The sequence below is a fragment of the Gavialis gangeticus genome, unplaced genomic scaffold (assembly GCF_001723915.1).
Source record: "Gavialis gangeticus isolate Ggan-Ray unplaced genomic scaffold, GavGan_comp1, whole genome shotgun sequence".
In the NCBI taxonomy this organism is placed as follows: domain Eukaryota; kingdom Metazoa; phylum Chordata; order Crocodylia; family Gavialidae; genus Gavialis; species Gavialis gangeticus.
In genome coordinates this window covers 1,215,599-1,242,849 of record NW_017729033.1, presented here as the reverse complement: position 1 = coordinate 1,242,849, position 27,251 = coordinate 1,215,599, and the positions used below count along the sequence as shown (strand labels likewise).

Here is a 27,251-nt window from a genome sequence, read left to right as displayed (position 1 = left end):
GTGGCCCTAGCCTGTAGGCCTTGCAAAGACATTACTTTTTTGGCCTGAACACAAGTCTCTCAAACCTTTAGCCTGGCTAAATGCTTTGTACAAACAGCCGCATACTGATCTGCTCTATTCTCTGGTGATTTTCTGCTCAAGGAGCCGTACTGTAGGTGGCTTGCTCTATCTCGCCACTGGCCTTGGTAGTGGAGAAAGTACAATAAACGAATCTGACAGTGCTGAGGCCACCACCGCGCTTGGTTGTTCTGAGAAAATTATACTGAAATCTGATTGAGGAGATTAAAACCAAGAAGAACTGGCTGTGTCTTTCCCCCCAAAGTTGTTCTTTTTTTCTTCTCTTCTCTTTTTCTTTCTTTTTTCTTCTTAAGGACTTCATGCATTTCCTCTTCTCAAATAAGTCTGCAGCATTAGTATGTAAAATGTGACCTGTGATTACCAAAGGCACTGCTGCCCCATGCGGTAACTGTGGTGAAACACCCTGTTCATTCTTGCTCCAGTCCCTGGAAGTCAGTTTACGTGGTACCCATTCTTCCATTGCATAAGCAATATTATTGATTTCATGTCTGTGGCCATACAAATAGTCACAGCCATGATGATCTCCTAGGCCGTTACACTTCTGGGACATCAGGCTGCGTTATTAGTGTAAGGTGTGCCCCTTAGCATTGCTTTGTGATAGCAGCCATGTAAACCAGTCTACACTACAGGGGTTGCCAACAAAGGGAATGTTTCCTACAATAGTGCTATTACATGGTTTTCTCCTGCCTGTTTGGATAGCATAATAGAAGTCATACCCATGCATGATTTCTTGGATTTCCAAAAATCCTAGAGATCATACCCATGTGACAGCTGTTTCATTGAACTCTTATACCCCTTTAAAGACAGAGTCATAACAAGCTTCTTAAATGAATCCAGCTAGAGCCGAGAGTGCTTACCTGAATTACCGCGAGGCATTGTCTTGAAGTGTCCCTGAATAAGAGCGATGACACTTTCAGATCTGATGAAGATCATTCTCTGATAGTAAAGCACGAGTAGTTGATATCCATGGATTTGTGCCAGTTGCGAATTTTCTAATTGAATGTACAGTTCTTGCTTAGTTTCTAGTAACTGTTGAACTTCAAAATCCAATTTCTTTCAAAGGAGGAGGCAAGGTAGATTTGTACCTTTTGTAGACAAAGTACAGCAGAGATGTAGAGTGTGAGCTTTCGTGACTCAGAGCTCACATTTTTTTGAATGCTGGCTCAGCTATAGTTGCATCACAATTTTCCTCTTGTCCAGAATGGGGGATAACATACTCCCGGCTTGCTCAGGACCCTTTCCTTTTCATATTCGTTGTAGGTGATGCATAGGATTTTTAGATAATTCCCTCTGTGATGATATTTCTTCACACATGCATGGGAAACCAGAAGGCTTTTTCCTATATCTTAGATTTTTGAGGTAGCTGGATATTTGATCAATGTTTTTAGGCTTGGTTGGGTTTTGGGTTCACACGAGTGTGCCCAGGTGCTGCAGTGCTGATCGTAGGACAGATTTGCTACGGTGAAATTCGCCTATTGCAAAAAGGCCTATGCATTGCTTCTCCCCACCTCCGGATGTTGTGTCCGCCATTTGCACATAGATGAATTTTACTCTGTTAAAGACATTAATGTTTTTAAAGTGCGTTAAAATATTGTTTTAGAAATAATTATTAACAAAGAATCAATTAAAATTATTTATTAGGATAAATTTAGCTTTCTTCAGGGCAGTTTGTAGCCCCTGCATGGCAGCACTGCTCAGAAAAAGTGAACGAAAACCCAGCAGCCTATTTTCAGTTGAAATTGCAAGTTGTATATAAGTAAGCAAGAGCCTTCTTCAAGCTGGGATGCTAAATTAAAAGCTTTCAGATTCATATTTAGGCACCATCAAAGACCAACCTTTTGCTGGCAGGCAGCTTAAATGATGTCATTTAAATTTAGATTAAAAAAATAAAAACAATATTGTGTTAAATTATCTGGGTTTCTATCAGTAGCATAAGTAAGGAAATTTGTTTTGGTTTACATGTCTGTTAACCTGAGTGTCTGAGTGAATTCGATAACAAAGGAACTTGGTTTAATTTTCCAAAGGAAAATATTTTATTCCTTTACTAAACCCTTGGGGCTTTCTCCAGTAATGAACACAGGACTGGGGAGGGCTTTTGGGGCCACCATGTCCAGTGCTCTGCATTTACAGGCAGTCCTTAACCATAGGAGTCCTCAAAATTGCCACTTTGACCCCTCACCCACTGCTACAAGGAACTGAATCCGAAGATGCAGATGGGAATTTAAAAGCTTGTTCTGCTCGCTCAGCATCTTTCTTCTCAGGGGCACTGTGTGGTGCTGAGGACATTGGCCCAGGTGCCAGTGCATGATATATAACTGGCCTGAAGAGACTCATGGATACTGGGCTTTGGGATGATTTTGCTTAAAACATGAGGCTCAGAGTATTTTCTTCGTTCTTCCCCTCTTTTTCTCAACTGTGACACCAAATAAACATTGGCTCTTAGAAATGAGCTGTCCATGAGTTGGACGTACCGTAAACCAGTGGACGCAATGAAACGCCGCTGTAGCTGTGATGGCCTCTTGATGTGTGGTCTTTCCGAGTGACTTTTTAAGGACTGTCCTCCTGGCTATGATGGGGTTGAGTTGAGATTGGCACTCTGGGCCATTACCAACATGCGCAAATGAAGCCCTGATTTTATATCAATGTTGAACACTTGGCTTGATGAAGTTGGGGGAGTTCAGATGGTTGCAAGCATGACTTCCACATGCACGCTCAGCAGAGTGAAATATGGTTATTAGCTGCTTCATGGCAGTTTTCAACTGAGCTGTTAAATGGCTGCAGCCAAGGTTCACTACACTGAGATCATAATGCACGGTCCCTATTGCCGGTTTTCGGCTCGAGTTTAAACAATACGTTGGAAGAAAAATAAACAACGTGCGTATGAAATTGGGGCCAGATTACACCAGAAAGAGGCAAGCGCAGCCTTGGAAATGTTCTCTGTGCTGTATGAGTCAACGTTATTCAGATGTCAAACGTCCTCATCCAAAATGAATAAATAAGCCACATAATTGGAGCGATTCTTCCCATTTTGGGGGCTCGTATACTGGCAGTAGTGCACCATACCAGATAACGCAGATAATCTGCCACAGAATAATTAATGATGCGGCTGGGCATATTTTTTTGATGAATGCTTATGGAACCTGGTGACAGGCGTGAAATTAGAAAATTCCTTCAGCGCCCTAAAATATAAATAGCTTTCGGAACTGAAAAGAGTTTCACAGCTGAAGATTTTGTGTTGAGAGGAAAAACTTTTCAACCCCCACCCCCCCTTTCTTCTTTGCAAGTTGTTTGTCCATTCACAAAACAAATACTCTGAAGCCCAGTGCGGCTCATGGGAATAAATTTCAGGTCGAATTAGTACAGTTTCCTTGCTGTCAGGACGGTGGAATTAATGGTGTTTTGATGACACGAATTTTGAAGGGCGAACAAAGAAGCTGAAGGGAGGGAGACATGACTCCTTAGAAGCGCGGTCCTCCTCTCCCCCAGTCTCTCTTGTCTTCCTTGTCATCCGTCTGCCAATCTCCCTGTCCATGGTTAGTTAAAGGCGCTTTTTATCCTCTTTTCTTTCCCACAGAGTTTGCCAGATCCGGGCCAGTGCCTGGGTTCCAAGGGGACACGCTGCAGTTGGCCTTCATCGACTTGAGACAAGTAAGTCTTTGTGTTTTTGTTTTTTGTTTTTCTTTTAAGATGTGTGACTGAAGACCATCAGGTCTTAAGGAAAAGGGAGGGGAGGGGAAACGGCATTTGGGGATTCACGCCAGAGACCTATATTCTCCCTTCCCCCCCTCCGCTCGAGGCCACCTCCTTGCTTTAGCTATCTGGGGTCCTTGGGATGGCGGAGGTGAAAAGGGCCGATGGCGTGCGAGGGAGGTAGAAAGACGCGAGTGACCCTAGGCGATGGCCAATTGTGCTGCCGTTGGCTTCTGCAGACATGGCAAAAAAGATAGCTCTGAGACTCTCCAAGCTGACACTAAGCAGGTGTTGCTAACAGAGAAAGCAGTGATGCAGAGACCGCCTGCGTGGAACACTTTTGTTCGCAGATAATGCCCGGAGAAGCATTTCAGGAGGGCGAAGGAATTTGCATTCTGGGTTGTGCAGGGAGGGTCTATGTGTCTGTCTCTTTTTTTTCTTTTTCTCTTTATTCCCTGCCCCCCTCCCTGACTCCCTCTTTCACAGACAGTCCCCAGCCATGAATGACTAAGTGGCTGTTTATGACGATGATTACAAAAGGCTCCGCCCACTGATGCCTACCTCCCGAGGGACCCCACTATAGCGATGTTGACTGTAGCAGGTACCGAGGCACTGCTAGGGCTTGGCAAGCCGATTTAGGGGAAAGGCCCATTCTAGCAAGCCATTTGTTCTGGATAGAAATGGGCGTTATTGATATACCAGGCAGGGGGAAAAAAGTAAGCTGGGCCTGTCATCTCTTGGCACCGAAGATGGATGGGGTTGGATAGAAAGTCTGAATGAAGTAAGACTCGATGACTGATGCTTCTCTCCTATTAAAACAATCTTTTTTTGTCTGTTTAGACCCCTCTTCTTTGTGTGTCCTGCCATAATGATGCAGTGCCTCTTGTTGTCAGGGTTGACGTAGCTTGCATTCTGAAAATGTTCGAACGCGCGGGTTATTTCTTACATCTACATAATCCCTTCGATCTATGATCTCGCCACTGTGACTCTGATTCATGCTGGAACAGTTTTTCCCTCATAATGGGTTTGAGACTCTTCTCCAAGTTGGATTGATGCTTGGCGCAGTTTGTCCTCCTGCGATTCTTGTGCAAAGCTGCATTAGATTCCATAATAATAATGATAATAGTAATAGGACTTCATAAACTCATTTACGCTTCAAAGTTCAGTTCTTCGTGGTTCCCGGGCCTGTTCAATAAGGTACTTGGGCATGCCATGAAACCTAAAGTCCATTTGCAAAATGGTCATAGATGCTACACAGAATAGAAATGCATTGCCATTCCTGTATCTGATACTTTTTATCTAGATATGGCATTTTGGCAGTGTGGAGCTCTCTTTAAAGTGTGCATGACCCTGATATATTAGGAAATCTAGAGGGTTTGGTCCTTCTCCAGATGTGTAAGGATGAATAAGGGGATTTTGCAGAGGGAGGTTGTGGCTTTCCAAAGAATGAAATGCCTTCAAAATGTTTCCCAGAGGTTTAGTGTTAGTTGCAAGCCAGTGCATGTGGAAGGTTAATATGGTTCCTAAGGATAAAATGCAGGCCACTGAATCCAATCTGAACCAGGAAGTGGCTAAAGGATGGTCTTCTCAGCATTTCTGCTCCTTCATGACCAAGAAAACTGATCCAGAGGAGAGTAGTTAGGTTTGTTGTCCGAGTTCCTGTTCCAAGGTGTATGCCCAATATTTTTTTCATGTATGGTAGTACTTGGATGATGTAGTTGGGGATGGTCCTGCATTGCAGGGGGTTGAACTAGACGTGACCTCCTGAGGTCCTTTCCAATCCTCATTTTCTATGATTCTAGAGTGATGTCTTTTTAAATATGGATCTTCAGGTTTTTTTCATGATTTTGTCCAAACTGACCTGAGTCAGGGACTGGGCAAATTCTTGACCCACTTACACTGCCTAATGATGTCTTCAGATTCAGGTCAGGCAGCATCCCATTATCTTATGAGCTTCATGAGTTACTGATACAAGAAGGGTATTGCTCAAGTAGTCGCATAATCCTTGTGTGTCATTCTGAGACCCCTGGAACTGGCCTATAATTGATTTTTATTTTTATTTTTTATACGGGTACATGCTTGACTCTTTAATACAGGACAAGTTCCCTGCGTCTCTTCTGTCCTGTCTGCAACTTCACTGAGATTCTGATCATTTCATAAATTCTCTGTAGCTAACTCCTTGCAGCTAGGACTTCTCCGGGGCTAGGCACCAGCCCAGAGCGTTTTTTGCAGGACCATCGGACATACCAACCGATAGAGCGGAAAACAGATGGAAGAAAGGATGCATGAGGGTTACAACAAATACAGACTGTGTTTTTTAAGCTGTGCTCGTCTGGCAATGAATTTTGTTTCTCTTCATTGGCTGTTTTTTCTCAAGTCACTTACCATTAACACAATATTGATTTTAAACAGCGCCGAAGGGAAGGAAGATACCAGTTAAAAGTGTGTGTGTGTGTATGTATTTGACCTACTCTGCTGTTTTCAGGAACTACAGTGTTGTTGTTTTTAAAGGGATGTTGCCAACTTAAAATCTAGAAAGTCTTTTAGCCTTTCATAAAAAAAAAAGTGTAGTTTCAGGTCTTGTACCTACCTCTGAGTTGTCCTGCCAACACTCGTGGTTTTACAGTGACATTACCTGTTTTTCAAATGCTGTTCCTGTCTTTTGTGGGTAAGTGAAAGAACTGCACAAATAAGGGAAACTCACTAATTCACTGTGAAGGGGAAAACATGACTCTACGAAATGCTGTCCAAAGTAAGGTGGCAGAATTGAGAATCACCGTATTTTCATCTCAGTCTTTCAAAAATGGTAGTTCTCGGCTGTTGCAAAACAATAGTAGGTAGAAAGAGTGTTTTAAAGCAATGTGAGATTTAAGTCCCATGAAATGAATGGCTGATAAATGCATTTCCTGGTGCAACATCTGAACTTGACTGCAGATGAATAAATGAACGTCTCGGATATGAATCCTTGTAAGAAAAACATTAAACTTGACGAAATCATAGTCTGAATGCAACAACGTCCCTGTTAATTCCAATGCAATAAACTCTGACTAAATGAGTAAGTTCTTCCGTTATAAAGGAGAGGGCCCTGATGCTGCTCTTTATTGGAGGGAATTGGGAGCAGCTTCACCCCTGCATGGCACGGCAGAGTTGATCTGAGCTGCTGCTCTGTTGCTGCCAGAGGTTGATTTCAAGGCTCTGGCTTAGTAATGAAAATCAGAACCAGTCCCTGAAACTTCAGTCCCATGACTGATTTTTTCCTCCCATGCAGGGACAGTTTTAAATCTATCAACACCTCTAATCTAGAGATAAGGTAAACAGATGCATCTCATCCTGCTGCAAAATGTTCTTTATATAATGGCTGCCCCCCGCAGAGATACTCAAGTTTTTGTGTCTTTAGAGAGGAAAGTATAGGAAGATTTTTCCCTTCTACTTTAAAAGCAGACTTCATCCCCATTTTATGTAAAACCTCGGACTGAAATTTGGTTCCCTAAATGTGGTTGGTTCTGAAAATATATTGGAAAAAGTTGGCTAAGTGATTTCGGCTCCCAAGTCTCCTCGTCGAAAGTGATGTAGACTTTTAGTAGTCTAAAAAGCATTGATGACTTCCTGGAAGACTTGGTGTCAGCCCCAAGTGAGCATACGGCTGAAGTTCACTACTGTGCTCTCTCCATCTCTCAGCCAGCTGGAAGTGTTTTAGCTTTTCATTTTAATGGGTTTATTGTAGGAAGGCTGGTTGGAGAAGAGGGTTTTACATTTTCCTCTGAAGCTGCTGCTGTCTGGGGCTATCCTGATCTTTCCTCGAAGCCAGCTCAGCAGTCGTGGCCAGTTTCCAAGAAGACTGTCTCCTGCACTTGCCAACTTTTTTTTCCCTCTGGGCTCCAAAGGGTAACCATCTTACCCAGATTACAGAGGGGTCCTCACTGCAGGGTCTTACATTTGTCAAGTAGATTTTGAAATCTGTCAACTATTGAGTGGAGGTGCAGACTCGCAGGAAGACTCGATCTTTTGCTCACTCTGAAGGTTTTTTAGGGTGTTGGGAGAGGTGCCCCTGTCACTTGTTGTATCCTTTGCAACAGTAGTTCCTTGGCAGAGCTTGCAAACTTGAAAGGCACCTCTTCAAATCCCTTTGGTGGGCTGAGTGCTAGCCAACTTCTGACTTTGAGGGTATAACTGCCATTTTGCTTACCGCTTGTCACATGGCAAACATTTTAATATGTTCTTTTTACTGCGTTTCAAAGCCAATTATGGTTATTGTGGGTTTGTGTTGGATGACAGCCAGCGACCAATCAGAGGTCTCGCTCTGATGTATTAAATATTTTTCTCATTATCTCTCATACAAATACTTAGCAATAAAAGAATGCATCACTCAAGTATACAGTTTCCTCCCTGCCCCCCCCCGTCTTTCCATGTTACCTGTAGAGATATCAGTGAGCTGCTTTTTTGTGTGTGCAAGAAGCATGTAATGAATTAAAAATGGGATACAGGCAGTTCTCGGACTTGCGACACAATTGGTTCCTGAAAACTGCATCTTAAATCGAAACGTCGTAACTCAGAACCGATTTCCTGCCCCCCCCAGGAACAATGTTATAAATGGGGACTGGTTCCTGAACCAAGGACCAATACCCTATTTTCACCAAAAGCAACCCAGAATTTTGTACTCAATCAATTTATAGATGAGTAATATAGCTACATGAATGTATTTATTTTGTAAATAGCAATCACGTGGATTTGGAAGGACTTCTTTGAGGTGACTTTGCTGGATTTTTTGAAGGGCTCTTTGCTGGAGTCTTCTCAGGAGTCTTGGCTGCAGGTTTTTCTGGAGCCTTGTCTGCTTTCTTAAAGTGCCCAAGAAAGTTTGGACAGATGTTGTCCAGGGAGACAGGCGATGCAGCCAACTTGTTCGCTTGTGTGGCGTTGGATCGAGCGTCGTAAAGTTGAAACTAACGTCAGAAAGTCGGAACAGGGTGGCAGTTTATAAACATCTCAAGTGCCGTTCTTTGTAACTTGAAACGTTTTAAGTCGAGGACTGCCTGTACTTCTAAATAACCCGTTGGCCACTTACAAGGGAAGATAGAGGTCATTCTAATGTTACTTGATGAAAAGCAATAATTTTGAAATGCGTAGATTTCCAGTTTAGATTTTTTTTGTAGATTTCATAGATTTTCTTAGATTTCATAGACATTAGGGCTGGAAGGGACCTTGGAAGATCTTCGAGTCCAGCCCCCCACCCCAGCTGGGGTCATAGGATCCCAGCAAGATAAACATCCAAATGTCTCTTGAAGGCGTTCAAAGTAGGTGCTTGAACCACCTCTGGCAGCAGGCTATTCCAAACCTTGGGGGCTAGGACAGTAAAGAAGTTTTTCTTTATGTCTAGTCTGAAGCAGTCATGGAGAAGCTTTATATTAAAATCTGATCAAATTAAAGATTTGCAGGTTTAGCTGCTGCTTTTCCAAAAGGCTCTCTTCACCTTCCCTGCTCTCTGCTTCGGGTCCTGCTGGTCAATTTTGTGGTGGAAGCAAATGCACTCCCAGCTGCCCTTGAAAGACAGGAGCATAATGCCATGGCCATGCAAAAGTGTATCCTCGGATAACAAGCCCTGATTCTTCCATTTCTTGTAGGTAAGTTTGGTTTACCATGTGGAAACTTATGTGCCCGTAGCCCTGGGCCATGACTTGATAGGGGCCCCTGCTCTCCAAATAAATATGTGGTGATATATAAAAACACTTGTTATGTGGAAAAACCAGCTTAATTCTTTCTTTGATAACATACATATAGAGTCATAGAGAAGCAGGGCTGGAAGGGACCTCCAAAGGTTATCTAGCCCACTCCCCACTGAGGCAGGGCCACCCCTATCCAAACCATCCCATACAAATCCATTGTGCTAACCTCTTAGCAGCACTATGCAGTCAACTCTCACAACCACAAGACATAACACCCTCACCTGGTAAACCAGGGGATCACAGCAGGCAATGTCTTGCTTATGTATGCAAAGTTGCTAAAATATGCTGGATAGATCCCAGGAAGAGGGCCATGCCCCCCCACCAGAGAGGAAGGCAAAGCCCTCCACAGTCTGTACCAATCTGACCATGGGGTAAAATTCCTTCCTGACCCCAGATACAGTGATCAGTCTGACCTTAAGCTGAGGGATGTGACCCTCTAGCCAGGAACCTCTGGGTTTAAGTCCCAGCAGGAGTACTGGTGCAATCTAGTTGAATTCCCCAGCCTGGGCTGCAGCCAACACCCAGTGCTTTTGAGGAAAGGTTTAAAAGAAAACTCTGACATGTATCTGCAGGATGGGAAAAAATTCCTTCCTGGTCCTATGAGGGAGCCAGCAAATCATAGTAGCATGAGAAATATTCCACTGCCTCCCTATATTTGATCATGGATAAATGCCTGGGGAAGCTGTGGACTCCATCACTGGAGGGGTTCAAAAACAGAGGTTGGACAAGCATGGGTCAGGGATGATCAAGGTGTAGTTGTACCTATATTTGATCATAGATATTTTGGCATAGGATTTCTGGTCTTAATTCTGCAGTTCCCTGACTGGCTGGGTTTAAGATAGTTATTTTACCTCAAACATAGCTTTCTGGAGTTCAGTTATGCTCAAATAATACCTGTGGACCCCTAATTATTTTTGCTACTCTTCCCTGGATTCTCTCCATTTGGTCAACATCTGTTTAAAGTAGTAGGATGTTCATGGTTGATGATCGTGTTCGTCTTGTTAGCAACCAAGGGCCACTTCAGAATGGCACATGCTGCACTACATACTTCTTACAAACACATTAAGACATAGTTCCTACCCTGAAGATCAGTTTATAATCTAAAGAGGCAGCACAGGCAAAAAGGGTAAAAGAAATGGATACAACATGCAGCTGACAGGATAGTTCCTAAATCTGGTGGTATAGCACTCAGTCTGGTGATGATGGTGCTTTCCAAAGGATTTACAAGGGGCAATTGCATTGGGCTTGTATAGTAATGATTCAGTTGCCTTTGTCCTCTGACCTCTAATGCCTCTGGTGTATGAAGTCCAAAATTGCACAGATTTCTCTTGCTGCTAAATCACTGAAGCAGGATGTTGGCTGCCTTGATTCCCCTGCTTTATCTGTGGCAGACTAGGGTGTTATGTCTATGCTGTGTCAAGGTTGATGGTCATCCTGGGTAGAGTTTGGATTATGGATTGCATAGGATAGCTTGGATAGTACTGGCTATGAGGGCATTGGCGATGATACCATGTTGGGGTTGATCCTTCCTCAGGCAGGGAGTTGAACTAGATGACCTGTGGAGGTCCCTTCCAGTCGACTTCTCCATGATACTCAATGATATTAGAGAAGCACATATCAAAATTGTGCTCTATTATCAGCCCGGGGGCTCTTTAAGCATTCAGGCCTTCCTGGATTCCTCAACATTTACTTTCCCTTCAAAAATGATCTGAAATCAGACAATCCAATGCTAATTTCATAGAGCATGCCTGCAGGTCAGTATTTTCAAACATAGGCACTGACTTCAGACTTCCCAATCTGTATTTTGGATCAGGTGCCTGTCTTTTGAAGAGAGATCCTCTAATCCTTTGTTTGAAAGTAGGACAATTTATGCAAAGTCATGGATTCCTTAAAAACCCATTTCAATAAATCTCCATTGTATTTAGGACTACTGCATTGATCGCCTGACCCGACGGGAGACTTCTGAAAAGTTAAATGTGGGGTTTAGGTCATTGGTTCTCAACCTGTTTTAGATTCAGGACACTCCTTGCTTAAGGTATCCACCCCTTGTTCAGCTCAGGACACACCTCCAGAAAATGCCAGCTCTTACTTTGCACGCGTTATTTGATTAGGGAAAAAATAATAGAGCAATTTTTCTGTTGCAGGGCCAAATGTTTTTAACACTAAAATTCCTATTTGAAATAGCTTAGTTTATCTCATGAACCATATTTGCAAACCCAACAGTGCTAACATTGCATGGCACTTTGCAGCATCCTTAAAAGGATCTCCAGGCACCCCAGAGTGCTGTGGTATCCTGGCTGAGGATCGTGGGATTAGGAAATGCTCTCCAAGGGAGGGTCTCTTTAAACTTCTGTGCCTCTGAGGCAGATTGGCAGAATACCCACTTCACCTGTCAGCAAATAAAATTACCAAGAGTCTGGTGTCATGGGAGATTCAGCGTATCGCTGGCAAAACCAAGTGTAAAACCTAGCAGGTCCTAACCCCTGATTTCCTGTGGTCCAACCATGAGACAGCTGTGTTTTGCTCCACCGACCTGGGATATGCCAGGACTATTTCTATGCTACCCTCTGTGCTTGTAGATGCCCTGAAATCTCCTTTACACTTGTAGTGCCGTGAGAAGTGCAGGGAGAGAAAAAGAGAAGAAACAATGATGATCTTTATCAATGATAGGTATATCCTTAATTTCCTCATCTTATTGTCACCTAGTCCTTCTGCCTTCCCCGCCTTTTTTTGTCCATTTTTCCCCTGCTCATCCTGCTATATTGGCTGGGATGATGTAGTTGGGGCTGGTCGGGCTTGGAGCAGGGGGTTGGACTAGATAGGACCTCCTGAGCTCCCTTCCAACCCTCATTTTTCTATGATTTCAGTGGTATAGAACCAAGACCCTGCACCGTCCTCTGCAGGAGCCAGGACTCTGAATAAGCACTGCACCTCTCAATGGACATGGATGGAACAAAACTCCCCAGCCTCTCCTGGGATTTAAACTCCTGAACTGTGGATCTAGCCTTGTGATTAAGTTACAGCAGCCTCAGGGACTGCTCAGACTTCCAGTTTCTTCCCGGTGTACCCCACTCAAAGCGTGTTCCAGCCTATGCAGTCTCATGATCCACAGAGATGGCTCTCTGCTTCCTTGGGTGCACCTCTGTGCTAACACATGTGTAGACATGTTTATTCTCCAAGAAGGGTTTGGGGCATGAAAAACTATCTATCTTGCAAAGGGCACCTTTCTTTGAAAAGCATAAATTACCTAATGCTAGATGTCGGATTCACAAAGGAAGGACGGTTCAGTGTTTCTGCTGGAAATCACCGACAGTAGGCAGCTCCCCTTACTCTGCCAGAAGAAGAAAAAAAATGGAGGGCAGAAAAAAAGGTACAAAAGCCACAAGTTCAGACTGGATATGCAGCCTTGACTCTGCATTTTCTTGCTTTTGGTGGGTTTAAGCTAGTCTTCATGTGACTTTAAATGCAACTTTTTGGAGTTCAGTTACATAAAGATCACACAACTCTTGCTCCATTCAGCTGCTTAGACTCCCTCAAAAGCCATTGTCCCTTCTCCAGGAAGGGTGTCTTGGCATGCTGAGGAACTGGGGAGCTTGGATGCTCCTTAAAGCCTTCAAATGAAAAATCAGGAGTGCAGGCGCGTTCTGTTAGTGCTTGTATCGCTTTGAGGAAAATCTGCCTGGATTTCTTTCATTAGGGTATAGCTATGGATATTGTTGGTGTGTCGACATGCTTAGGGAGGGAGGGCAGTGTCTCAGTCAGAAGTGTTGTCATTAGAGGGAGAAAATAAAAAAAATTAAAAATAAATGAAATGGTGGGGGGGTGATATTTTGCTACCTTCTTTATCTATTAACCTACTCAAACTATTGCACAACCACATTGGGCCAGGTTTTTGTGGGGAGCTGACACGTCTAACTCTAACTGAAATCAGGGTGTTTAAAATGGTTTTCCAAATCTGGCCTCTTGTCCAGTCTCAGTCCTTCCTGTGTTGTTCCATCTTATGGTCTGATTGTTAAGGAGGTCTAATGGGAATCGGTGGGATTGCTGCGGCCAGTATGCATTGAAATGCGTCAGCACCGGGTGTTGGAAAGATTAGTTAGAAACATAAGAAAAGTGAGAGGAAAGGATTTTTATGGGTAATATTGTTTTTTATTGGACCAGTTATGCAATTGGTCTATATCCCTTCCAACTCTGCCTTACCTACTGCTGGGCCTTTCTTCCAAGAGTTGGCACAACTCCCTTTTGAACTGCATTAAGCCTCCACATCTTGTGGCAACGACTTCCACCAGGTAATTGCATGTGGTATGAAAAAGAGCTTCCTTTGGTTAGTTTTAAGCCTGCTACCTAATGGTTTCATTTTATGACCCGCTAGCTCTAGCATTGTGGTGCTTGGCTGTAACCTCAATTTTTTTTCTCCCTTTAGGCTGTCCACTTCTGGGTACGGTGTAAGCGCGTAGTAGCTCTTGGGGAGGATCATGAATTTTTTTTCTTTCCAAAATTGCCAGGTGGAGTTGTGAGAACAATACAGGAGGAAGAGTGTAAGGGGAATGCCCATTTCTATTTTAGTTTGCTGTGTCTTAGTGTGAATTGTTTTTCCTTGGATGATGGAACAAGCAATATATTCAGTCAGGAAAGACTGGTTCTGCTGAAAACCTCAGTGGATGGAAAAGCTGCATCTGGACTAAGAAAGTTTCTTTTTGAACCTGATCCTGAATTTTGCCAAACCTCCTTTGGACGTGTTGGCTGTTGCTTCCTTCCTGAAACCAAACCATCACTGCAGGCATCTGTCATGGTGAGTGGCCGCGACTGTCAACAGCTGGATGCTCTTGGCAGGTTGGGGGGTAACAGCAAACCTCTCCTGGCTGTGACTGCAGATGCTCTGGAGTTGTGGGAGATCAGGAGACAGTTGTCTGATGAGGGAAATGGACACTGGTTGAGTCAGAAGGCCCACTTTCACCTTTAACCTGTTGATTTGAGGCAGGATTGATGGTGGCTAGAGAGGGCCAGAGGTGGCTGCCCTTAACCTCCGGAGGATTCCTGCCTATGCAACTCAATACACACATGTGAGCAATGCATGTTTGGAAACTGTCACTCTTAACCTGTCTAGGAGAACAGTGCAGGCTGCATCCATAAAGAAACCTTTATTGAACTGTTGTTGTTTGGTATCTTAGCTTCACCTTGTAGGGTAGTTGTTAAAAGTACTTGTTTTACTACTTCACGAAACAAGGAAGTGATAGTGAAATTCTACCCCGGCATTGTTGGACCTCACGGTGGGTAAGTCAGGGCTGTGGTGCAGTGCTTTATCACAAAAGTAGTGTGGCAATGGTTTCCCCTATATATATATATATATATATATATATATAATTTTTTTTTTTTTTCAAAGTGCCTTCTCCCCTTCAGAGTGTGAATGGAGTTGATCTGTTGTCATCTCAGCGTGAAAGCACATTCCCTTTTGGAGAAAGGACTCTTGGTGTGGTTGTCCAGTTGAACAACCCGTGTTTCAAGGTAGATTATCATTTGAGTTTGGTTACAAATAGATAAAATGCTGAAATACACAAACTGGTGGCAGGCACGGTTCTTTGGGCCGATGTGATGTCTTTTATTAGACCAACTGAGTAGTTGGGAAAAATTGGAACTTTTTCCCAACTACTCAGTTGGTCTAATAAAAGACAGCACATCGACCCAAAGAACCTTGCCTGCCAGTGTCCTTAGATCAACACAGCAACAACCAAAAACCCAGCAAATTGGCAGACAAAGCCTACCCCATATGGGAGAAGAGTAGAGGGTGGCGAATTTTGGGCATGTCCTTTTTTTATGCTCTCCCTCCGTCTCGGGACACAGGGCTGGATGGACCTAGGCTCTGACCTAGTAAATGGCCTTTCAATCTATGAATCTATTTATCTTTCTTTTGTTAGGTCTTTTTTTTGGTGGGGGGTGTTGTAGCTCTGATAGTCTAGGAAAAATATGAGGTAGGGATTTTTGTGGTTGGTATCTTAAAGGTGGTGTGCTGCATATGTGCTAAGATCGTGCAAGCTTTCTGTAGTCCTCTTCCATCAAAGCTACCAACCTAACCACCCAGCATTGTTCTTGGCCTTGGAGTACCACATTTCTCAGAAATTGTGAATTGTTTTCGAGATTTCCAAAGGCAGTTCTTCAGAAAACCTTTCAGTTGTCATGATCTTCCAGGAATATCTTCCTTGATAACTGTTCAATTGTCATGATCTTCGAGGAATTCTCCTCTAAACCAAAGCCTTATTTTAAGGATCTGTTTAGTGCCAGAGATGTAACGGGCACTTTACAGGTGATCAAAAAAGACTCAGCCCCTGTCTGGAAGTCTTAGCCTAGCATGAACATAACAAAATATTGGGAAGCCAGTCCAGGAAAGAGAAATTATGGAGAGCTTCTTGGAGAAGGCACAAACGAATATTAAAGCATTGAAAAGGTGAGATTGTATTGATAGGACAAGTGGACTTGGAGAACAGGATACAAGAGAAAAAGGCCATGTGAAATGTAGGCAAAAGTTAAGGAGTGGGAACTTGAACTTGATGTCTTAAAAGACAGCAAGCCAGTGAGAGGATTTGGGAAGTGCTGACAAGGTTGGAAAGCCAGAAGGGGATACTAAAGGAGAAAAGGGACTGGCTGTACAAGGGTCTCCACAAATCTGGGGCTAGGATATCAGGGTTGTCTGTTAAGTGAACTGTTGCATTGTTGGGGAGCTTGCAGGACAGAGGGACATATCTGAAGTGTTTGAAGTATTAAAGCTCTGCAGTAACTGTCTAAATAAAATGTTCTTAATTTTTTAAAGCCAGAAGGCACTAGCGTGAGCCAGTCTGACCTTCAGGACAGCACAGGCCACAGGGCTACACCCAGTAACTCCTAGTTTAAATCTAGTCTAGCTTAAGCTACAGCATGTCTTTTAAAAAGGCATGCATTTCTTTTCTAATATCAATTTTTATTGATTAATTGACAGCAAGGTGGCACTATAAAACAGCAGATTTTACAGCAAACTGTATTGAAGTTCTCTTCCAGTGATGTCCTGCTCCCATATTCCCCTTTTCCACATCTCCCATTTGGTAATTGTATAAATCATTTGCATTTCTTTTGCTCTTATTTGCATTTCACAAAATATTAGTTAATCCCGGGTTTTTCTTTATCAAGGAATAGATGCATCCCTAGACAAGTTAAACTTAATAGGCCAGACAAAAAACTCCATCCGTTTCTCATAGTATCACTTTGTTATCTGAGCGGAGGGTAGCTCAGCTGGGAAATCGGGGTGTTGTTCCTAAGCCGCTTGTCTGATTTTTGGCTTTCCTCTAAGATCTGAAGCTTTTTCAGCAAATATATTCAGGACTGTATCTTCTTGCAGCCATTACAAAAATACATTTTGGAGGTCGTGTTTCTCTGCTGCCAGCAGGAGTAATGGGAGAAAGAGCTGGATTTTATTCTGGCCAATGTGCCAACAGAATTATTGACTTTCTAACTGCAGTCCAAAATGTAATGTATGTCCTTTGACTACTGTGTAAGACTACACTAAAAGCAGGCTGCGTAGGCTCCTAACACTGAGACTACATCATGTGGGCTACATAACATGCAGCTTAAGGCCTCTGGCAGATGTTATGCAATTACGCTGCTAATCGTGTCTTGAATAGTAACCTGGATACATGTTCAGGGCATTAATGGGGCCACAAAAACATTACCCGAAAAATGTGTCCTCTTTGTGGTCGGTTCCACTGTGCTCTGGGGACGGCACTGGGCCAAACTGGGGCCTTGGTGCGGTCCCGGACCCAGCCAGCTCTCAGCTGAGCATTGGTCACCCAGCTTCCAACTTGGTGGCGCAGGGGAAGCCCCAAATTGTGACCTCAGGGTCCCCCTGCATTAGCAAGTCAGGTGCAGTTGGGACCAGATCCCCGATTGCAAAATCATGCATCCTGCCATGCACATGCGGCATGGCAGGAGGCACTGTGCTTGGGATTGGGATCACATCCCATCTTAGCGACAGGACTTGTATCTTGTTATGACCAGGGTTGTTCCCAAGAAGATCTTTGCTTTCTTAGATAATGTGAGTTGATTTTTTTATTTTGGAAAGAACGAGAGTAGCTTACCCTGCTTTAACGTGTCAGGATGCATAAGGTTAGATGAGGCAAAATATGCACATCGACAGTTTGTTTTGAAGTCCGTAAATCCTCGTTTCCTCCCTCTAATGGTAGCATCACTGTTTGCTGGGGGGAGCAAGCAGGTTCCAAGCTAACATGAGTTTTCTCAGTAGTAGGGAGCTGGTGTGCATGGGATGGGGTAGACTTGAGTCCAGACCTGAGCGGAAGACTTTTAAGTTTCCAGAGCTATGGGTAAGAAGGTAATACGCACTTGTTAAAAATGGAGGCAGAGTTGCCATTAGCCTTGTAATTGTGACATCCTCTTGACAAGATCCCTTTTTTCAAAGTAGAAACTACACTTGGACTCGCTTGTGCAGCACTGAAAATAAAATTAACCTGATGTTACTTTGAGAAGCGAATGGTGAGCAGTCCCTACAAGGTCCTGGACCCTTGTGCTTTTCAGTTGGGTACATTACAAGAAAGGGCGTTCATGTCTGTCACCATTTCTAGGTGCATTTAAGCATTTTCAGGCGCTCTGCTGCCTCAGTTGGAAGCAGACTTCACGTGCCAGACAGGTATTGCAGCAACGTTTTGCGGTGTTTATTTTCCCACGTAATCCTTCCTGCACTTTCTAACAAATTTTAACTCGTGTCTGCAAGTTTTGACCCCCATGAAATGAAGCGTTATTCGGGTCACGCGCTCATACATATTAGTCTCTTGAGCAGTCCTCCCAGTCATTCATAGAAATTCTTCCTTTCTGTCAGTCCTTCCCTACAGCAGATCCCCTCAGGGCTATGTTTCAGCGTAACAGCTAGCTGCCGTCATGTCTTGTGGATCGATACTGTGCATGCTTTCAGTGTTTAAGTTACCACCGTGGTCTGTTGGTCTTGGCTGAGGCGCGAGAAGCCTGATGATGAAATGACACTCGATCTGCCGCTTGCCAGATAGTGTAAACAAGCACATTAGTTGGCCGGCAGATCGGCACGCTAATTGCAGAGCGAGACTGTTGCTTGAATTGGTCTATTAAAGACAGCTTCAGGGAGCTGCTGCATCATCCTTTTATATCATTGCAAAGCAACCTCTTGCAAAAATAATCTTTCCATTAACTGGAAAAGTCTTGCCGCAGCTAACGGGATCTGAGCCCGTCTCATCTGTTAGGGCACTGGGTGAATGGGGCTCGTACCATTCTTTCTGAGATCTCCAAGGTCAGAATTAAGTGGCAGACTTTGGGCACTTTTCGATGCTTGGTGTCTGAGCTCTACTGAAGACTGTGTGACTGTCACTGAGCACCAGGATCGCTAAAAATTGTGTTGTGCCAGAACCTAGATTTCTGCCTCAAATTGCAGCCTCCTTCTCTCCCTCCCTCTCTCCGCTGTAACAACTGAAAGAGAAATGCTCCTGGTAATAGTGCTCCCACACTCTCTCACACGAGTGCGTTATCTTCCGTAGAAAGCAAGGATATGCTTTGTTCTCAATCAGGTTATACTGTGCCTTAATAGCCCCTTTGCCCCACATGTATAGGTCTAATTCCAGCCCCCAGCTTGGTGAATGCCTGAAACGCTGCACTCCTTAGAAAGGTTGAAATCCTTGGACAAGGATACACAAGGAACAAGTTTTTTTCAGCCTCCCACTGGATTGTAGGGTTAAATTAGAAAAGCCCTGGAAGAGGCCTTGGTGGAAAAGTTGCTGAAGGGGAGGGTAGGTTACACTTACCTTCAAGTTGGTTGAAAAACTAAGTTTAAAAAAAAAAAATCGCGACACTTTGTCCATTGTTGTTGATTTTGAAGTTTTGAATCTTTGGTGAAAAACTTTAAGAAAATTCCAAGCTGCTTAAATTCAAGGTGCTTGGATGGTACGCGAAGGTCACGAGGTTTCTGTTACCTGATGCACAGAGATGGAAAGGGTATTCAAGTTTGCACTGTGGGGCTGGACCCCGTCTTGTAACCCTTAGAAACCAAGACCAGACTTCACATGGGACGCACATCATCTACACCCAAGGCCTCTGGTGCTGATGGCTTTTCAGGGAGAGGACCGTAAACTTGGTGGACCTCTGGTTTGATTGCAGCGGGGCAGCCCCTAGGACTGGGGCAGTAAAATCCTTAGAAAAGGGTTCCTAGCATGAAAATCTGTGCTCATGTTGTGTGAAACGGTAGCTAATGGGCTGGAGGCAGATATTCCTCAAGACATGCTGGAAGCGAGCTTGTAGCCAAAGCTTTCCAGCTTTTCCATCAAATGGAGTCAGCTCGCCCCCAAGAGAAGAAACCACATTGCATATCAAGCTGCGTTCTGTTTGGCAGGCTACCAGACCCCCAGACACCAGAAATCATGTCCATCCAAGTGGGAGAGTAAATGTTTCTCAAAGCTAATTGTGATAAATGTGCCAGAATTTAATACCTTAATATGGTTGCTGACATCGCGTCTGATGTGGCAATCAGGAACGAAAGTGAAATGGATACGATTGCATTGTTTAAAGATTGAGAGACCTTGAAGAGAGAAACCTGGTAGGTGTGTCACGTCACCTGAAATAGAGCTTCGACACTGACTCGCAGTGAAAACCTGCTAATTAAGGTCGATTCCTCTTCTAGACGGAGCGACTTGTTCTCATCTAAACATAGGACTGAACTCTGCAAGACCCGGTCCAAAAAGGTCGTGAGCACAGTGCTGTTGTTTTGATTACGAGATAAAGTAAAAACGAATGCATCTTTTATCCGGTAACTTTGAACAGATTTGTACAAAGTCTGTTTTTCTATTCTTCCTAATGCCTAAAGTATGAGCGGGGGGAGGAAGGAGGAGAGCGCTCTTTGTTGAGGCCATTTCTTCCCAGAATGTATACCCCATGCAAAATTACTTTTCAAAAGTGTTTGAAAACAATTGCTTCTGCAGGAGTAGGAACTAATTTGAACAGCCAGTTCTGTCCTTGAGATTTACATTCCAGGATGCCAGAAGAAAATAGCAGATTGGAATTTGCTTCGTGTTTGAGGTTAGTTTGAAAGAAGTCCGGCACTCTTATTGAGGGCGGTTTTTATATAGCAGCTCTCAGTGGAAACAGTTTGTCTTTTATATTTTTAGGTTAAGGGATTTCTTTAAGGTCAAATTGCGTTCATGCAATTTGTTCAACTGTCTTCCCTGCCTCGTTAGAAATAGGCATGATTATGAGCAATGACACAGGCCCCTAACTTGCAGCACAGTCCCACAGGCACGACATTCCCATGCTTTTGTCGTAGTGGGGCGGACTGTAACCCTACGTAGGATTTTTAGAGTAAAATCCTGCTCACCTTGAAGACATTTATTACTGATTTTTTTTTTTTTTTTTTTTTAAACATAAATCCCAGTTTCAACAGGAGCAGCACCAACCCTGTAAAGTGACACGATTCCTATTCTGACCCCTTGCTTTAAGTCTCATAAAACCAGTCAGCTACAGAGCAAAAGCATCGCTAGCTATTTGTCCCTGACTCCACTTTGGCATCTCATAATGATCTAAAGATAAAAGCTGATGTTGGCTGTACCATCAGGGAGGAAACTGAAGGCTACTTGTAACATTGAATGCCTTCCTTTCTGGCAATGCTTCCAAGGCCATACCTGCCTACCAGAAAGAGAAAAAAAAAGTGTTCTGGATGGAAAACCTGAAGGGACAAACTCTATTCGTGTTCAGGTATTTACATGTAACCACTGCGTGGATAACCTCTGGATATGTTTGCACGAAACAAAACGCTTGTTGCTTGCAGTCCGGTATTCATCAAGGATAGCGTACTTTTTGTATCCCCCCTATATTCAGACCGTGTTCTGTTTATGGCAGAAATGCTTTAGTTTTGGTGGGGGAAAAAAATAAAATAAATGTCTTTCAAGGAGGAAAAGGTGATGTAATGGACTGTGGACTTAACTTTTTTTTTTTTTATTCCTCCGTTCATCTGATCACACTTATGATATAAATAGTGGAAAAAGGCACAAATCTACTGAAATGTAAACTACTTTATTAAAGCTCTCAGATTCCTTGCGCACAGTGCTCAAGCAGAGAGCTGCATCCATTGGCTGTTTCCAGCACATTAGCAGCAGCATGTGGAGCCATCTGTCATGGCTTGGAGGTGTTGAGTAGATTCAGCAGTTCATTAAGCAAGACCAAAAAAAAAAATTATGCGTGTGCATGGGGGAGGGGTTAAAAATCAACTTTTATAAGCAGGAGATGGAAGTCTGGAGAGTTGGAGCATGTGGTGACCTGAGCTGAATGAGGCAGATGCTGTGACAGGGTAGTGTTTCCCATCAAGGTACTGTGCTGTTCAAGGTAGTTGACTCTTGCTGGTCCAGTAATGCAGAAAGGAGACTCCCCAAGCAGCAAGAAGCAGAGCTGGTGGTTTCAGTAGGTGGCACTCTCCTCCCTCTGAAGCAATACCCTGGGAACATGCTCCTGCTGTGGATGCATGCCAGTGTCCTGCAATACTTTCACATTTTGGACACACCACACCAGTTTATACTCGAGAGCAGAGGCCTGAACGGGATTGTTTGGGTTGCTGGTCATGGTGAACATGACAGGCATCAAGGAGATACGGGAAAGAACCTTCTGCTCCAAAGTGATGAATGCAAAAACGTGGAATAACGAGCCCTGAAGTGGGTGGACAGAGTGAATAGGGACCCGTTAGTCTGCAAATCCCAGAACACTAGAACTAGGTTCTAGTTCTCAAATTTGTAGAAAAGAGGTTTGACAGTAATGAGAGAGAGTCCTTTTTTTATGCAGCATGTAGTTACCTTTAACTCATTATCACAGGAGTTTGGAGAGGCAAAAAATGTCGCCAGGTTCAAAAAGGGACTGGACAAATTCATGGATGCTCCTTACCTGGAGCTTGCTGTACTTCATAAGTGCTGCTTGGGTACAGCTTGCAGCAGCTTGACAGTTCTCTGCAGTGAAAGAGACTGTATACAGTAAAAACCGAATATCCCGTTTTTGTAGCCAAATGTGTGCATTCTCCCCTTTTTATTTATTTCGTCACTTCTTCCTTTTTGGTGCAGGCAGAGAGGGATGAACCCTTTTTAATGAGTCTTCCTCTGAAGTCTGTTCCGTGTATAAAATGAAGGTGCCTCCCTTTGTAAATTGCTTTGGGATTGCCTGATTCATGTGACAACTATCAGTCACGTGACTTGTAGTTACGAAAGGGATGTGTTTTAAAGTGGGCAGTTCTGCTACACAAGCACGCAGTAATGGTACCCACCTCCCTATTTGTTATGTTCTGGACAGTTGCTTTTTAAAAAAATGAGCTTCTGTTAAGCCTAAGAAATAAATCGCCATCTTGTTCGCCTGTGCAGTGAAAAACCCAATATTAAGTCCAGCGGTGTAAAAATGTAAAGGAGTTATTGAAGTTGAAATGATGTGGCTCTTTTCCCTGATAGTCTATCTTTTTTGCTTCTAACCTGTAACCTACCACACCTTGCAGATGGGTTGCTGTCGGGGATATACAGGTTTACAGGTTTGTGGTTTTTGTATGGACATCTCTGTTTCTTTCTAATTTGCACCCAAGAATAAATATGACTTTAAGGTTTTCTGCCAGGAGGGGATGCTACAAGAACAGTAGTAGCACCGGCCCAATTTTAAAGAGAGAACATGGAGTTCTTTTGGGCGAGTAGGCATCAAACTGTGTCTCCGAACTTGGCATCTCAAATGCACGCTTCAGGTTCCAGATTTAAAAAAGAATCAATTGTACATTTTAGTTAATGCAAAATGAAAGTTTTGAATTAAAGCTGGTGGGGTTGCTGATTCCCCATTAAATGTTACTTTGAAGGATGCATGCAGAGTATTTGCACAACTAAATCTACAAGCACAAAAATGTTTGGACTTGCTGCCAATGTTGGAAGGCTTATTTTTTAATTGTGCCTCTTAGCAGAATTTTTGGGTGTATTTTTCCCCTTAAACAAGCACTTCAGTGTGTTCTAATCAAATCAAAATCTAAAATCTTCTCCAACAGTCAAGCATTCACAAGAAACCATGCGACAGGGACACCAAATTCGTTGGGTGGAGAACATCACATTCCATTTTTAGCTATGGTCTGTGGACCAGACATAAATGTAAATGGTAGGACTACTATTTTTTTCTCCCTTCAGTGTTGTGAAGAAGTCCAGACATAAGAACCAAGAACGAGAATGAGGGTATAGTATTAGTAGTTATGGCCTTTTATTTCTTCCTTTTAAAGATGAAGATGACCTGAAGCAGTTGGGTGTGGTTCAGAAAAAACTAGGGGGAGTGGGGATTTGAGCAAAAATGAGCAAAATCTGGCCTTTTACTTAGTAACTAATTCTGTAGTTAGATTTATTTGGAAATGGTGCATCTGGCCTCACTTTGTAGGAAAATCTCTTAAATCCACCAGCATTTCTCCCTTTGCTTCTCTTCCATTCCCGTCCCCATTTGTCTTTCTCCCTCTTTATGACTCCTCTGTTCTTTGTTCAGTGTGTTCTTCCTTGCAGCAGATCTGAATTTGAACCCACGTGACTTTCATTTACGATGCCTGATTGCCAGTCATAGTTATGAAACACAACACGCTTACGGGCTCAGTGGTGCTACACTTACTAGCACCATGTCTGAACGGGACCTGGGGGTCATAATTGACCATAAAATGAATGAGCCACCAGTGTGATGCCACTGTTAGCAGAGCAAACAATACGCTGGCATGCATCGACTGATGCATCTTAAGCAAAATTAAGGAAGTCATTCTCCCACTCTGCTCGGCGTTGGTGAGGCGGCGGCTGGAGCACTGCATCCAGCTCTGGGCGCCGCGCTTCAGGAAAGATGCGGAGAAGCTGGAGAGAGTCCAGAGAAGAGCCACTAGTATAATTAGAGACCTGAAGAGCAAGCCATGCGAGGAAAGGCTGACAGATGTGGGACTGCTCAGCATAGAAAAGAGAAGACTTTGGGGGGGATTTGGTAGCAGCTTACAAATTTATCAGGGGCTGGCCAAACAACTATTCACCCGGTCCCCTGGAGCAACAGTCATAAACTCCTACAAGAATGTTTCAGACTGGATGCAAGGAAAAACCTCTTCACGGTTTGTGCGACCAGACTCTGGACTAGACCCCCTGGAATAGCGAAGGGGGTGGTGCAGGCACTGACCCTGGGGATCTTCAAAAGGAGCCTGGATGCACACCTAGCTTGGGGTGCTTTGACCCCCGCAGTCTTTTCTGCCCAGAGCTGGGGGGGGGCTGGACCCGATGATCTCACAAGGTCCCTTCCAGCCCTAAACTTCAGTGAATCTGTGTGAAAACCCATTTTTAATTTCAATCATCTGATGACTTGCTCTTAAAGAGGAAATGACAGATGAACTCTTTTGAAGGTGTATTCCATTGTAGAAAGTGTTACCATGTAGGTACTAAACGTGTACTGTGAATGGTAACAAAACTGAACTGTTTGGTTTGAGAGAATACCTTCAAGTGGACAAGCAAGGTTGTTTTCCTTCCTGTGAAAACACTTTTGAAGAGAACACAGTTTGTAGAAATGTTAGAGGTTTGGCTTCCTGAGAAAAACCGATGCTTTCAGAAGAAAATTTTGTTTTCGACTCGGATGTCTCTCTCACTGACAGAAAAAGCTTTTGATTGTTTCAGTCGACTCTAACCATAGACAAGTTTATCTGCAAGGAGCTTCTCTGTGCAACTCAGAGTATGTTGTTACTGGGGATTTTTCTTAGAGAATAACATTTTTAGTACTTATGCTATTGGAAGTGTGTCTATGAATAGTGTGTCTTTTCTGGATCACCTTTTCCGTGATGACCTCTGTGTTTTACAGAAATTAGTTGAACTTCCCAATAGCTTCACCAAGTAGAAGAGTAAAAGATTCCCATCCGATGGATACAGAGACTGAACCATGGAGAAGGAAAGAGCCACGGTTACAGTTCATGGGATCATTTACAGGAATAAAAATACCAGTACTGAATAGAGGGGAAAAATCACCTCCTTTATTTGCTGATGGCGCTCCTACCCATACAGCCCAGGATGCTGTTAGCCTTCTTGGCAACAAGGCCGCACTGTTGGCTCATATTCAGCTTATTGTAGCCTCCGTGTCCTCCTATCCAGAGCTGCTGCCCAGCCGGTCAATCCCCAGTCTGTACCGGTGCGTGGGTTTGTCCTAAGTGCAGGACTTTGCACTTGTTCATATTGAACCACCTGAGATGTCTTTTGGTCCAGTCCTCCAATGTGTGGTGGTCACTCTGAATCCTCGCCCTACCCTCCAGCCCATCTACTACTCCCCCCAGATTGGTGTCATCTGCAAACTTGCTGAGGGTGCACCACATCCTATTTTCCAAGTCATTGGTGATGATACTGAACAAAACTGACCCCAGGACTGACCCCTGGGACACTCCACTTGATATCAGCTGCCAACTGGACATTGAGCCATTGATTAGTACCCCCTGATGCTCCAGGCAGTTTTCTATCCATCTTATAGTCCATTCATCCAACCCAGACTTCCTCAGCTTGCTTGCCATAATGTTGTGGGGACCATATCTAAAGCCTTGCTAAAATCGAGGTATATTATTGGGTCTACTCCTTTCCCCGCATCTACAGAGCCAGTCATCTAGTTGCAGAAGGCAATCAGGTTGGTCCAGCATAACTTGCCCTTGGTGAATCTATGCTGGCTGTCCCTAGTTACTTTCTCCTCCGAATGCTTAGAAATGGATTTCTTGAGGACCTGCTCCATGACTTTTCCAAGGACTGAGGCTGCTGACCCCTGTTCTAGCATTATTGTGCTGTGAGCAGACTTTCATAGCTCCATACCTCAGTTTCTCTAGCTGTAAAATGGAGGTAATGCTCCAGGTCTCCATTTGTAAAATGCATGGAAACATGTAAATCCTTGGTGTTATAAGAGTGAAGTATTAATGGAGAAACAATCCTCCTTTCACTCTTGGGAGAGAGGACGTTCTCTCCTGCAAGATGTCAGTCAGCTCTTTAAAACTTAGATTTCTGACTTAAAAGCCCTATTGATCTTTGTGTGGACCAGCTAGTGTTGTTGGTGGTATTGGCTAAATATATTCCACAACCAATACGGATTGTTACACCAAATGTGGTCCAACTCCCTTGCAAAGCAAAAATGACATGGATCAATGCTTGGAATCGAAGTGGAGAACACTCCGGTGTTGGATGAGGGGCTTGGAGATGACAGTAAGTAAAATGATCAGTCATTAACATTCAGCACAGTTCTGAATACTTCCCTGACTTTTTTTTTTTTTAAATTTGGATTTTTGTCCACATATTTTCCACCGTCTGTCTGCATTCAACTTTGTGTGAGCTATTGAAAAGATTTGTGGCTAGTTCTGTAACTAATGAGTCAGCTGCATCCAGCATTACATAAACTTGTCAAAACACTGAGCAAAACTGACTCTCGCTCGCTCTATTTGCAAAACCCTTGAAGGTTTCATGTACAAAGGTTACAGACTACAGTGGATAATAGCCTATTTATAATGTGCAAGGGGAGGGTTGTTTTAAAAATCCCTACATTGAGCCAGACAAGGATTTGGTAAATGATGGGGCAACAAAGCTGGTGACCTCAGTAAGTTCTCCCACTTCGGTAGGCATTCAGAAATGGCAAGCCTGCTCTAGTACAGTGGTTCAGATTCAACAGACTGAAGCTTATTAGCTGAGTAACGGCCTGCTCCGTAACTGGAGTCTAGTTTTTGGGAGGCATGTGTGCTCCTTATTATTT

General features: G+C 43.6%; 1 protein-coding gene across 4 annotated transcripts in view; it reads left to right on the top strand.

Moving 5' to 3' along the window:
* The window catches only part of EXOC6B (exocyst complex component 6B), a 430,229-nt gene that overhangs the window by 300,628 nt on the left and 102,350 nt on the right, over positions 1-27,251 (top strand). For all 4 annotated transcript variants that reach the window (XM_019526166.1, XM_019526165.1, XM_019526164.1 and 1 more), the window contains one exon: positions 3,653-3,726. In XM_019526166.1, coding sequence (XP_019381711.1) covers positions 3,653-3,726 — 74 coding nt within the window. The remainder of the gene's footprint in view (positions 1-3,652; positions 3,727-27,251) is intronic.